Raw genomic sequence first — 14,274 nt, 5'->3', positions numbered from 1 at the left:
TGTGAAAGCCCTGTGTATTTGTGCTACAACCTCATCCCATAAAATATAAAGGATCAGTAACTGACCGTCAAGTCCCCCTCAGCTCATCAACATGGCCTGTTTGTTTCCCGATTTTGAAAGACCACCACGTTCAACAGTGCATTGGGTTTAGTGCCTCTTTGAATATTTTTTCCATCATATTAGGGGAGGAATGTTCAAGACTTGCAGCAACCCTCGTGAGTGGTGTTGACAAATGTAATCAGGGAGAATTGAGGACCAAACCCATGATCTTGGACATGGTTTGGCACACCTAAGGGAGATAACTCTCCACACCCTGAAATCATGTAATCAGGGTGAACTGGATAAATGGTGTAAATATGCTTCTTAAATACTGGACACCATTTTTGGAGTTTATTCAAATTTACTTTCACTAAATTAAATGAACAAATTAGGTGAATGTGCAGCGATGATCCCTCACCTTAATAACTTGCTCCTTCTCATCAGCTGCCTTCTTCTCAGACGCAAGTTGTTTTGTTACATCAGCATGCTAGAAAGATTAAATGATAGATTGTCCTGAAGTCTACCGGTAGGCTATTAACCAATGCAATGAAACTTTGACCATACTGCCATATCACCATCATCACAAACCCATTCTGCTCGGTTGTCAGTTTATACCCACTTCAGTGGCAAATAATAATCAGTGGCTACAGCTCCACCAGATAGCTGGAATAAAAATCAAAATATATTGATGTCTGAGCACCAGAACACAAAGTTAATAAGTCCTTGAGTGTACATTTCCCAGCCTTTACATCCTGTATGCGCACATCCCCTTGATACTCACATTCCTGAGAAGCTGCACATGTTCCTCCCTCAGTTTCCCATAGATGTCCTTCATCTTCTGGAACTTCTCTTGGTTGGCCTTTGCTTGTTCTGCATCGTCAAACAACAAAAGGAAAAGTGCCTTAAACTGTACTTAGATAATTATATTCTACCTGTAGCACACCCTGAAAATCCAAGTGTACAATGACCAAATAGTGCTGAATATAAAATATAAATAAAATTATAAAATGTGGTAAGATAATGGATGGACATTTTGTTTGGGATAATAGAAATGCCAAATCTGGTTTGCAACCTTGATGTTAACAATATCTTCAACAAATGGCAAACAGAAATAGGTTTGATGAAAAATGGAGATAATTCTATGGAAATATAACTTCTTCCTTACAGTGAATGAGATATCTTTCATTCAACCTACTATAAAAAATCACCTTCACTATAATGATGAAGTTTTATCTTCCCAGAATTATCTACCGTGTTACAGATGACACGCAAGATGAATGGCACAAAAGTAGCATACTCACTCTCAGCTTCAGGTAGCTTTGCCAGGGCATCTAGACTAGCCTGTGCTTCATCTCTCTCTTTCTTCAATGTTTCACTGTCCTGAAAAACACATGACACCATTATAAATTGTTCTTGAAAAACAGTAATAAGTCCTTTTGTCAAGAAGAGAGTCTTACAGTGAGTGAGTTTGATTTTCTGGCCACTTTTACAGTATTCCACAGGGACATAAACCTTTCAAAGTTTCCTACTAGACCACAGGACCAGTGAGAGCACAATAATTAGTCATCCTGTCTACACTTCACTGTCCAGAATAACATTTGCAATTTAGGAAAAATATTCACTGGAAAACCAGGACCACTGCAAACTTATCATTTAGTGGTCCTGATGAATTTTTACTAGCCTGGAACCACTGGACCAAAATATATTTTGCACACAGATTCCAGTCATACCTCACAGCATCAGCTTAATGTGCAGTTGTAAGTATCACATACGTAGCACTTTGGTATATTTCATGAGCACTTATAAGGCTCAATAAAGAGTCAAAGCCCCAGTTATTGGATCATGGTGTGCCAAAGGGAGCAAACGCTGCAGATGAGAATTTCAGATAACTGAACCATCAACACACTGCTAAATTTTGCTTGCAGACTGAATGAATGTTTTACCTTTAATGCTTTATCGGCTGATAGCCTCAGTTCTGATAACAGCTTCTCCATTTTGCTGATTTCATCCTTTAAAGACTGAATGATTCTACCATCCTGGAAGACAGAGATAAAACCATGTAATAAATTCTCATGACAACTGCTGGGTCATATATTGATCAAGGTTCATGACCAAAAGTTACTACACATATATATACATGTATTCTTTACTTCAAAAAGTACAAAGTCTCATGTTAACAGCAATATTAGCTGTGTTATTGAGGTGACATTGATTTGAAGTGACAGAATCATAAAAATGACACAAAAGGTATCATAATAATCAATGCAGGCATTTATCATTCTAGTCCCCCTTTCTCAAAGCAACTGTAGCACTATGATGGTTGCAAGTCTATGTTAAGGAATGGGAGTTAGGATCATCTTTGTGCTATGATGGCTTTTTGGAATGGCCAATGAAAGATATTGATAAATAACATGTGGAGGCCTGTAGCTGTGTAGCAGTTATTGATGTTAATATCAGACATGTGTTTGGCTGATTCATTGCATTTCTAGCCCTCTGACTGACTATCATAAACATGGTGATCTCAATAAATCTAGTCATTTCTCTGGTAGTTAATTATTATAACTATGAACTGATATTCAGAACTTCCCACAAATACATCTATGTTAAGAATACATAAGTGAATAAAATATAAACATCTATACAGTACAGTTTCAGGTCATGCTTACAATGCTTGTTCAGCTTGTTCAGACAATCCAGTGATCAACAGCATGAGCATTGATCTGTGCAATTGCTCAACCAAGCCAGCGTGTCTGACCACCCATTAGTCGCCACTCATGACAAGTATGGGCTACTCAAGGCCAATACCTAGTAAAAACTAGTAAATAAAAACGACACATATGGTGACTCTTTATTGCAGGAAATCATGATATGCCTCTCAATCAAGAGACCCGTGAAGGTCCCGGGGTAGAATAGGCCTTCTGCAACCCATTCTTGCCATAAAGGGCGACTATGCTTGTCGTAAGAGGCGACTAACAGGATCGGGTGGTCAGGCTCGCTGACTTGGTTGACACATGTCATCGGTTCCCAACTGCGCACATCGATGCTTATGTTGTTGATCACTGGATTGTCTGGTCCAGACTCGATTATTTACAGACCACTGCCATATAGCTGGAATATTGCTGAGTGTGGCATAAAACTAAACTCACTCACTCACTCAATCAGGAGACATTATTGGTCACAAATTGATATTTCCACGATTCACCATCCTATCGACCAACACCCAGAGATTATGGAACCAATACCTCTGTCTTCATTCTGTGCATTTCTTGTTTCAGGAACTCAATCTCTCTTTGAAGTCGTTCTATAAGCTGGTCGCTGTAGGACAAATGCAAAACAATAGCATATCATATGATTGTTTCAGGACAATTTGCCACTTAACTTTCATAAAATGCATGCATTATCATTTCTTTGAATATCATCTTTCATGAACTGCTTGCTTACATTTAACAATTTGAGTAATTTGAATAATAATAAGAAAAAAAAAAGAAAATTAAATAAAATATCTCGGTCACCTACAAAAACAACTAAATGCCACTAAAAGACATAATAAATAATAGTTTTTGAAATGGATATTTCTAACCTTAGAGAGAACCTTATCACTTTCCATTTTCAAATTTTATACATAGGGTAACCTGTACTTGCCAAAGGTGTCACAGATCTAAGTCTAAATTAAAGGATGGCACTTGAAAGAACTATTGCCTCCATCACTTCCTGCAAGTACAATATCATTAGAACTATATGATACCTCCATGCATGGGGCATATCTTGAAGAAGTGGATATTTTATACATTGTCATTTTTGAGAACCATGGGATATTCACACAAATGGTGTGCTATTGAGAACAAATTTGTGTTCTGTACGGGTCTTTTTTGGATAAAATGGAAATTTCAGAATTGAAGTTGAATCATCTCAGAAAGTCGCCATCTCAAGAACTGACACCTCCTTCATTTCTGCTGGCATGTCAAAGTTTGGTCCTGCTTCTCTCCCATTTGAAAATCCTGGATCTGGACACTTTGTTTCATAAGACTCAAAACAGAAGTTTTGGTCCCTGTCTGCAATACATTATCCCATAACTCACCGTTCATCTGGTTCAGGTGGCCTTCCATTGAAATTGAATGCGCCCATCTCCTGTCCAAAAGTTTTGTCAAATCTGTCATTCTGATGCAGGAAAACAAGAACATGCCACACTGTCAGCAGAGGCTCAAGCACAGCAGACGGTTAGAGCAGATGCAAGAAGGTGAGGTCAAGGTCAGAGGTTAAGGTGATACGGTCAATTTTATGTTGGGTAAGATGTCAAACAGCAAATCCAGAAAACTATTCTCCATACGTAATGTTCAAGTGTTTAATTATAATATGCAGTTCTATCCTAACAAATTTCACAAAATTTTGATATGATGGTTTGAGGGAGACATCTACTGATACTCCATGGATTTATGGTAATCCTTTTGACTGATATTTAGAGTGGAAGTTAACACTATCAGTCCAAATTATCCCAAATTCTTGAGAAAAATGAGGGGATTCATTTCAGACATAAAGGGTATACACCATAACCAAATTTCAATCATAGTTATCAAAATAGTGGTTGAAAGTGAAGTGTTTTTGTAATGATCATGATAATCTTATGACAAACTAAGAAATAGGTCTGAAATATTTGAACCATCCGATGACCTCTTAATTTCTCCTTATGTATGCACAGTCTATCATGAGGACTAGTCTCAAACAAAGGACATTTTTCAAATATGAAGCCAGATCTTGATGACCCAAACATATTACTGCTGTTTTTCCTTCCTTCATGTGTATGAGTGCTGTTATTGGTGAGGTATTTCTCTACAACTAAGCCAAACACTCCACGTCAAGCATGCAAAGATCAGTGTTGAGCTCAGGGTATCTGTAGTTAGTATGCCACACATCCACGACTTGCAAGTAAAGCATATATTATTTATTTCATGACAGATACCATGGATGCATTCACCACCAGCTTAATCTTCACTCAGGTTCTAACCAAATTATGCTGAACATAGTCAACCAATCACATTGCAGGATTCTTTCACAAGTAAAACAATAGGTGATGGCAGTATTCACCTATATGTCACAGTGTCTAATACAATATGGCTGTGGTGTTTATGGACCCAGTATATAAATATAAATAGAATGGAGGAATGACACATTTGATTGAAGAGGGTGCATACTATAGAGTATAGAGACAACAGGGCTTGTGAGTGAGTGAGTATTTCAGGAATATCATAGCAGGGACACCAGAAATGGGCTTCATACATTGGACCAATGTGGGGAATCAAACCCAGGATTATCAAACACTTTCACCACTGGGCTACCACATCGCCCCAAAAGGGCTTGTGAGATTCAGTAGCATGTTAGTCCAACTGAGATTTCTACAGAGTTGTTTCATGAACATGATCATGTAGTCACAAAGAGTTAGGCGCTAAAACATGGCAAAATGAGTCAGTAACTTGGCAGTGGAGCTGTTAATATTTCTGTTAGTCATGTTAAAAAGATAAATGCTTTTCTTCAATCATGCACTGAAAGTATCACATGCAAACCAGTCTGATCACTGTAATTACAGCTACAATTTTTTTTGAACAAAAACCTGCTTCACATCTTTTATCTATATCACATTTAACAGCAATGGTGACATACAGACCAAATCAGGCAACCTAAAATCTGAACATTTTATATAATTCAGTATAAAAACTAAACACACAGGAAGAGAATACTGTCACCAATATTCCAGCTAAGAGTGAGTGAGTGGGTTGGGTTTAACACCACAACTATCCTGCTGCTTTGCAGCATGTCAGTTCAATGTGGGACACAAACCAAAAGTGATGCAGGTGTTCACCACTTTGGTAAAATCCACAATCTCAGGTATGGTGCTGACAAACCGATAACAAGGATTTGAACCCAGAACCATGTTTCTGACATGGCATGTTATGTAGTTCTGCATAGTGAACTTCAACCAGTGCCCCACTATTCCACCTATGTCACATGACTTGTCTCTTTGCTCCTTACGATGGCAAGCACAAACAGCATATGGTAGGTAAGTATATGGTAGGTAAGTACCATTCCAAAAAGTCATTACAACTGCATTTATTTTGAACCACTAAGATGTAGAAAAGGGAGGTGAGTGGTACATGACTTTCGTTGCTTTTTTAAAATCTTTCAATAAAGAGGCCTCAAATGTAAAAAATCAAAAGCATTTATGGCTGTAGTCATAAAGTCTTCAGACATGGAAGCCTTGCTGAGAGCTGTTACCTCAGTTGTGTCTATGAGGTTGCCCACACTTTCCACCTCCGGTGTGTCGAGCTCCGGTTCTGGTTCTGGTTCTGGTTCCGATGGGACCACTGCTACAGGCTTCACATGCTTACTGATGTCAGATGCTATCAAGAAGTTGGGTGGTTCCTAAAAAAAACCACAGAATCATTTCAAGTGTGGGAAACGAATTTAATGCTGGTTGGAGTGAGTGTAGTTTTACTCTTCTTTTAACAATATTCCAGCATTATCACGGTGGGGGAAAACCAGGAATGGGCTCCACACATTGTACCCATGTGGGAAATCAAACTCGAGTCTTCGAGTCTGACTGACACTAGGCTAGCTACCATCCCAAAATGCTCTCAGTTCAAAAGCTGAAGAGAAATCAACCCACAATTGGACCAGGTGGTTGCTTAGACGACTGCACCAACTGTGTCCCTCAAGTATTTAATGAGTAGAAATATGAAAGTCAACTATACATAAAATGGATCAACAGATTAGCTGGTATGTTTACTGAAATACCAGTTAACAATGTGCAAAGGTCAAAGGTCATGGTCACCTTCCATCAAAACTGGCATTTGTTTGCTCTGCCCAGAACACCTGAAGCTAAACTAGGAGGGTTCGGACTGACTGTTCCAAAATACCATAATCCCTCTTTATCACCCAAAACTGAACTTCCAAGAATGACTTGGCCTATTACAGAAGAAGGTAAAATGAGCACCTAATTTAGAGCATGTAACTCTGAGAGACTTCAAAGATCAAATGTCAAGAACAGTCACAAGCATCAGGCTATCCTAAGAGTCTCTTGATCCCATCCAGAAGGTAGCTCCTGCTTCAGACATGTATGGATGATATACATCAAGATGCAAAGGTACAAGAAACTGTCAGTACATGAAGACAAATCTTGGACTTAGAAGAGTTCCCCAAGCAGCCTTTGCATATCTTAACCACCTGTGGCACTTTCTACAAACATGCTGTGCCTCAATATTTCACGATACATTAAATGAGTGAGTTTAGTATTACGCCGCACTCAGCAATATTCCAGCTATATGGCAGCAGTCTATAAATAATCAAGTCTGGCCCAGGTATTCCAGTGATCAATAACATGAGCATCGATCTGCAGAATTGGGAACCGACGACGTGTCACCAAGTCAGCAAGCCTGACTACCAGATCCCGTTAATTGCCTCTTACGACAAGCAGAGTTGCCTTTTGTGGCAAGCATGGGTTGCTGAATGAATATTCTACCCCGGATCGTCTCAGGTCCTGACATTAAATGACTCACCTCCGGCAATGCTGGAACCTGGACTAGGTTCTTGAAATACTGAAGTGTGGCACTGCTGTGGTAAAACTGTTTTAACCTGAAACACCAATTATTCACATTGAGAAACCTGCATTATTACAGCTTCATTGCCATACATATCCTATGAAATAAAATAAATGACTAATAGTCATCTCTTAATGTGTGAAGTACAAACTCAGAAAATAACTGGTGTAGTCTTTTTAAGCAGATTGTTCCGACAAGAGAGTGAGTGTGTTAGGTTTTATGCTGCTTTTAGCATTCATCGAGTGGTATCATGTTGGGTGAGACTAGAAATGGGCTTCACACACTGTACCCATGTGGGTAATCAAACCCAGCTCTTTGGGTGTGAAGAGCCAATGCTTGAACCACTAAGCTACACCACAGCCCTGTTCTGACAAAGACTATTATCTAGCCTCATGTAAGAATGTCGAGTTTTGATTTGTCCACGTGACTCTGATAAAATACCATGTACATCCATCACTATCCGCAAGCAGGAGTATAAAAGTCGTGTACTCCCGCTACGAAAGTCATATCACCCCTCTACGCCTCGGTGAAGGGAGAAAAGCATGCACAGGCAAGCCTTTAGTGACTTGCAGTGCATTGAGATCAAACAGTGGCATCTCACGTATATAAACACAAGTTGATTCGATGCGTGTTGTTTTCTTTTAAATTAGGGAAAACATTCAGCTGGATAAATGTGTTTTATCAGTCCTGAGTAAGGTTGTATACAACCTTATAATAATACAACCTTATGAGGGACTGATAAAACCCTGTATTTCCCTCGACATGATGTGATAACTTATAGTAAAAACCTACCTTTTGTAACCCTTGAGGAATCTCTCTCGGTGACCTGAGAGTGTGTCAGGGGTCAGACCTGCAACAGCAAGGGAGTGAGAGAGCTTTGTTTTGTGCCGCTACTAGCAATATACCAGCAATATCAAGGCAAGGGACACCAAAAATGGGTACCCATTTGGGGAATTAAACCTGGGTGTTTGGGTGATAAGCAAATGCTTTAACCATTAGGCTACCCCACTGCCTGCGAGGGAGTGAGAAAACCACAAGAGTGACTGCATTTAATCTAATAATGTCAAGCTGTTTTCAAACCAGGGATTGACATTATGAACTTATACTTTGACCTCAGCAAGGTCAGACACAGCAACCACCAGGGGCTACTTCCATGAAGGAACATTTACTGAAGTTAAGCTTGACTCCCATTCTTTAAAACTTCACTTACTAAGGTTACCTCAGTGACATGCAATCACCTTTGTGCTTTGTGAAAGGAAGCCCTGATCTTTAGCAATCTCTTTCCTCAAACATGCTCAAGTAAGAATCTTGGAAGCCATATATCTCAGAAGTCTTTGATAAATATCTGCGTTAAGAAGTAAGAAAAAATGCTTTGGTGTCCTTTAAACATATGTAAGATATCAATATTCATGGATGTCACTCACTAGAATGAAGTCGGAAAAGAGACTTGACCAGGTAGTCATACAGCTGGCAGGAATCTAGGATACACAGGATGAGTGGAGCGAGGCGGCACTGTCCTGACATTGTCATAGAGTTGGCACGGGACATATCCAGTGAACCAAACACTAGAGAGAAATCAAACAACACAGAAACTTAAAGACATGTAGCCTTCAGTGCAAGCACTGACTTAGGTCTAAAGTGTTATAGATGCCTTGATTATTACAAGATGAAAAATCTGAAATGTGATGACTGCTTAACTAAGTCAATATTTGCTAGCACCTGTACTATGTGTTATATTTGGGATTACACTTTCTTAGTAATTTACAGATTCTAGTTCTTGTTGGGGGGTTAGTCTGATCTAGGATTCAAAACCCAACCTCTTTGAGCCAGTCAACATATTGTCAGCAAACTAAGTCGGCTTTTTAGAGAAAATCTCATCAAAAACATCACTTGTTACATTTGACCACTTTCTAAATTGTAAATGGAACTACTGGTATTTGTAGGATCGTTCAATTGTTACCTGCTTGCTGGAAGCTGAGTATCTCGTCCAGGTAGTCCAGCATGTCGATGGAGAACTCAAAGCTGAAACAAGAAGAACACTCTATAGTCAATGAGGACAAAAAGACAAAAAGGTTGATGTGTCTGGGAAATTATTATGGTATATACAGTTCGAATTGCCGCAACTATGCTTCAGCAAACAATACATAAAGATTGAATATTATCTACTTACTAGCTGTTAACATCAGATCCACAAATTTTGTTGAACGTTTCATCTGTCATCATCATATTTCCTGGAATCCTTGGGAACTGAAAGAAAACCAGTCAAAAACAGCTCATCTCTAACATGAACAGAACATGCTAAAGGGTGAGTGAGTGAGTGAGTAAGGGAGGGAGTGGATGAGTCAGAGAATGTGTGAGTGTGAGTGAGTGAGTGAGAGTGTTTTGCTCAAAACAATGCAGCCTCTAATGGCACTATACTTCTATGTCTGAAGAGTTAGACCTGGTATTCACCAATCACATCGTAAAAGGAATCACACATAAAAAGGCTGATGTTTAACAAAAGTAATGTAACACTATGACAATTATAATTTAACTTAACGTATGATCGCTTTGTGAAATGAGACTGATAGGCTTGATGACAATTGCTTACAGTGCTCATGACGTCTGTCACTGGATTGTCTGGCCCAGACTCAATTACTTACAGCCACCATACATCAGGATACTCCTGTGTATGACATGAAACAAACACACCATTCAGTGCAAATACAAACAATATCAATGACAAATGACAGCCTACTGAGGCAGCCTGAGCGTACCTTGGATCAGCTGTTCCTTACCTTCCTGTGAAAGGCTAGCTTCTGTTTCAGCAGCTTGCAGTAGGATGCTATTAGTTTGCCATACCCCTCTTTCAGATGACCCTGGAAGAAAAACATGCATAGCACATGCAATCAAAGGCTCAGTGAGTGGAAAAAGATAGTACCCAGTACCTTGGACTTTCTTCTCATCCTTCTGGATATTGAAAATATCTTGTAGCACTCTTGGTCATTTAATTTACTTTCACAATATGTGATATTCTCACAGGGGCAATGAATGAATACTCTACATTTTTCATGCTTCTCAGCCCATAAATACACTTATATCACAGGAATTGCAGAAATGTTGATGGATTGTTGAAGCTGTACATTCACACTGTATCAATTCAATACACTTAGAATTGCATTGCTTCAAAACAATGACCTCACATTTGGTCTAACTGGCAGGGTTCCCTCAAGACATTAATATTTGGAGGTCAGGTTGACTCTCCAAAATTGTTTTGTTTCGTTTCCAACTGACTTCTTATGTGCCTCAAAGGCTGAATTCTAAAGGATTATCGTATGAAATGAGGAATTAATTAAGTGAAATTTATTACCCATAGCATTCAACTGTGTGGTTTTGATTAGTGATTTAATTGAAGTGACTCAATGTTTGTTTTTATGCCTATTTTCATTTTACACTATGTCACACATGCAGGTTTTCCAAATCAAGGGGAACCCTGAAAAAGTTTATTAACAAAGCAACTCTTTCATATGTGTAACTTTGCTAGAGTTCTCTCTGAATTCTTTAGATTTTTTCTTCCTTAAAACTACATAAATACAGAAAAAAGGCAGAAAAATGTGCACGTCGGTATATCACTAGAACTACATTTTTCTCAATAAACATTTCTCCACAAATTTAATGACTTACTTCTTACTTATCTTTTTTACCTAACATCTTACATCCAGAACACTATAATCGATAATAACACAACCAATTCAATCCAATAAACACATCCACTGTTTACAGAAATTGCATTTGTTCAATTTATAGCACAGATGGAGTGATCAAAATGACAAATAAATGACCTTGAACTATTATTCCCTAGCCAACAAAAAAATCTTCCCTCACAGCTATTTCCATTTTCATTGTAAGGAGAAACTTTCAATTCTTTTACAAGGCAGTAAGCAGGTCCAATGATGGGTCTCACAGCACAAGGATCAACAGAGGTTCTTCCTATACCGTAACAAATCTTCTGGAAAATATTTTTTTATCTGGTATGAAGCTGACAATGTAATTGGCCTCAACATACTATGACTAGTCCTGTGGGAAATATTATCACAGAAGCTTCTCTAGGCTGGAAACACTGTGCTCAGATAAATAGAGTGATTCATCTTGAGGGACACAGGTGTATTAATGAATTATAGAGCACCAGTGTAAGGAAAATACCCACTAGACAAATTATCAATGACAGTCAGACATCAAAGATTGTAACTTTACAAAGCTTTCCATGATAAATAAAATGTATGATGCTGAACCTGTGAAGACAAAAATACACAAAAACAACTAAAAGGCACACAAACTAAAGAACACAACAACAAGCACTGAGAAACAAGCACTATTACAAATGCATGCTTTCACTGATTCTTATCACACAGTAGACCCTGTGACCAATTACCATAGATAGATTACTGTGTTTCCTCTAATGAGCACTGAGCCTCTAATAAGCGCTGGGGTATGCAGCCCTGTAAGCGCAAAAGATGCTTGCCTCAAATGACCCTGGCCGGGTCTGGAAGTCCGTTGAAAAAATAAGCACCTTTGCCCTTATTAGAGGAAATATGGTAAACTTCTTCTGATCGTTTCATGAATGAATACAAGTACTGTCAAACATTGATCTCAAAGCTATTCAACACAAATGCAAAACTGATGACTCTTGCAGGAATACACTCTCTTGAACTGAGCTGTTATGTTAAGACAAATGTATGTTTGACACACCAAAGTTTAAAACAATGCGTTATTACAGCTATATCCCGAAGTATTTGAGGTCTTCAGAGCTTGAGTGATCATGATTATGAGGTCACCACGCAGTGTCCAAACTAGACAGCCAGTGTGGCCACACAATCAACCTGACCAGCACTGACACAGTCCGAAGAACTACTTACCCATAGTTTTCCCAGATCTGTCAGGTGACTCCGGTACTTCATGGAATCAATAATGACCTGCAAATGTAACAAGGAAACACTAAACAGTCAGCATCCTGCAACCATTTTCTTACACTAAAGGGGGTGTCCAGCATGGAGTTGTATCAAGTAAAGTTGAGCAAATGCCACAGTAATTCTCAAGACTTTCATAATACTGGTTTATCGAAGAACACCCAGGAGTCCCCCAACAGTGTATTTTAGGACGCAATTGCTGTAAATCAGCAACATGGTGTAGTTTATTGTATGTTTGGATAATCATCACAGTTTTAACTTAGACAAATACATTCGCACTACTCTCTACTCCTTTTTGATATGACGATGACGATGACGATGCATCAGCAGCAGCAGCAGCAGCAACAACAGCATGTATTATATACACAAAATGTTATGCTAGGCCAGACCAATTTTATTTCTTGTTTCACAGAACTATGGCTTCTTAAAAAACAATCCCTCCCGAGTTTAGGTTTTCTAAGGACATATATCCGTAAAACAAGAAATAAATTAATCTGGTATTGAGATAAGCGACAGGTCTGAATATGTATCAGTGTCATCAACCTCCATGTACTGATTCGTCATTTCATGAAGACACCTTGTACTGATGTGTAGTAATATATGTAAATGTGACAGTTATCACAGACACATGAGAACCACCAAATGACTAACATATGACAGTACATGAACAATTCCTCGGTGAATGCAATTGTAATTTGCCATGTGAATGATATTTAACCCAACACTTGACCTAGACTAAGAGAACAATAGCTTGCCCACTTCTGCAATCATTTAAACGAAGTTTCTCGTCATATGAAAATGTGTTTTCTCCATCCAACAGGATGCTTAGCAAGTTAACACTATTTTATAGAAAGATTCAAACCACGGCTGCACCACACAGCAGTTGTGAAAATACTATGAAAGGAGAGAAAATCTTGGTCATTTTAAGGGGTTTTGGGGGAAAGGGCATGCATAAATGTGTTCAGGTATGTTAGAGAGCATACATAAATGTGTTCAGGTATGTTACAGGGCACACATAAACATGTTGCTACAGAGCACACATAAATGTGTTCAGGTATGTTACAGTGCTCTCATAAATGTGTTCAGGTATGTTAGAGAGCATACATAAATGTGTTCAGGTATGTTACAGGGCACACATACACATGTTCAGGTATTTTACAGGGCACACATACACGTGTTCAGGTATGTTACAGGGCACACATACACGTGTTCAGGTATGTTACAGGGCACACATACACATGTTTAGGTATGTTACAGGGCACACATACACGTGTTTAGGTATGTTACAGGGCACACATACACATGTTTAGGTATGTTACAGGGCACACAAAAATGTGTTCAGGTATGCTACATGGTACACACAAATGTGTTCAGGTGTGCTTTTGGAACTTATTTGTGTATACTGGAATCCAGTGTCTGGTTATCTTATCCTCCAAGTAAGCCTAAGAAAATAATGCATCACTTGACGAGAAATTGACCATATCCCTTTAAGTAATGGCCACCTCCATAGCTCTGTCCAGTAACTGCATGAGTGGGAAATGACAGGGTCAAGCTGACAAAGTTAGGAAGTGCATGGTACATCACATTTATTCCTGCCAAACTATTTCCTGGTAGTCCCCTCCACCAACAGAAATATGGAGCCAAGTTCTGTGTTGTCTCCAACTGACCTTTACTTTTAAATGAACTATTCATCAACATTG

The 14,274-nt window shown here is 38.8% G+C and overlaps 1 protein-coding gene across 6 annotated transcripts in view; it reads right to left on the bottom strand.

Annotated features, from left to right (window-relative positions):
* Positions 1-14,274, bottom strand: part of LOC137299057 (huntingtin-interacting protein 1-like) — a 65,520-nt gene that overhangs the window by 19,543 nt on the left and 31,703 nt on the right. For 5 of the 6 annotated variants that reach the window (XM_067831567.1, XM_067831559.1, XM_067831543.1 and 2 more), the window contains exons 4-17: positions 12,524-12,580; positions 10,406-10,486; positions 9,799-9,875; positions 9,589-9,650; positions 9,053-9,193; positions 8,421-8,478; positions 7,587-7,662; positions 6,307-6,453; positions 4,118-4,167; positions 3,282-3,354; positions 1,983-2,075; positions 1,341-1,419; positions 821-909; positions 458-526 (exon numbers count right to left, since the gene is read on the bottom strand). In XM_067831567.1, coding sequence (XP_067687668.1) covers positions 458-526; positions 821-909; positions 1,341-1,419; positions 1,983-2,075; positions 3,282-3,354; positions 4,118-4,167; positions 6,307-6,453; positions 7,587-7,662; positions 8,421-8,478; positions 9,053-9,193; positions 9,589-9,650; positions 9,799-9,875; positions 10,406-10,486; positions 12,524-12,580 — 1,152 coding nt within the window. The remainder of the gene's footprint in view (positions 1-457; positions 527-820; positions 910-1,340; positions 1,420-1,982; positions 2,076-3,281; positions 3,355-4,117; positions 4,168-6,306; positions 6,454-7,586; positions 7,663-8,420; positions 8,479-9,052; positions 9,194-9,588; positions 9,651-9,798; positions 9,876-10,405; positions 10,487-12,523; positions 12,581-14,274) is intronic. The other variant, XM_067831551.1, reaches the window with a different exon arrangement.

The sequence above is a fragment of the Haliotis asinina genome, chromosome 1 (genome assembly GCF_037392515.1).
Source record: "Haliotis asinina isolate JCU_RB_2024 chromosome 1, JCU_Hal_asi_v2, whole genome shotgun sequence".
NCBI classification, from domain to species: Eukaryota; Metazoa; Mollusca; class Gastropoda; order Lepetellida; family Haliotidae; genus Haliotis; species Haliotis asinina.
This window is presented reverse-complemented; position numbering and strand designations above follow the sequence as displayed.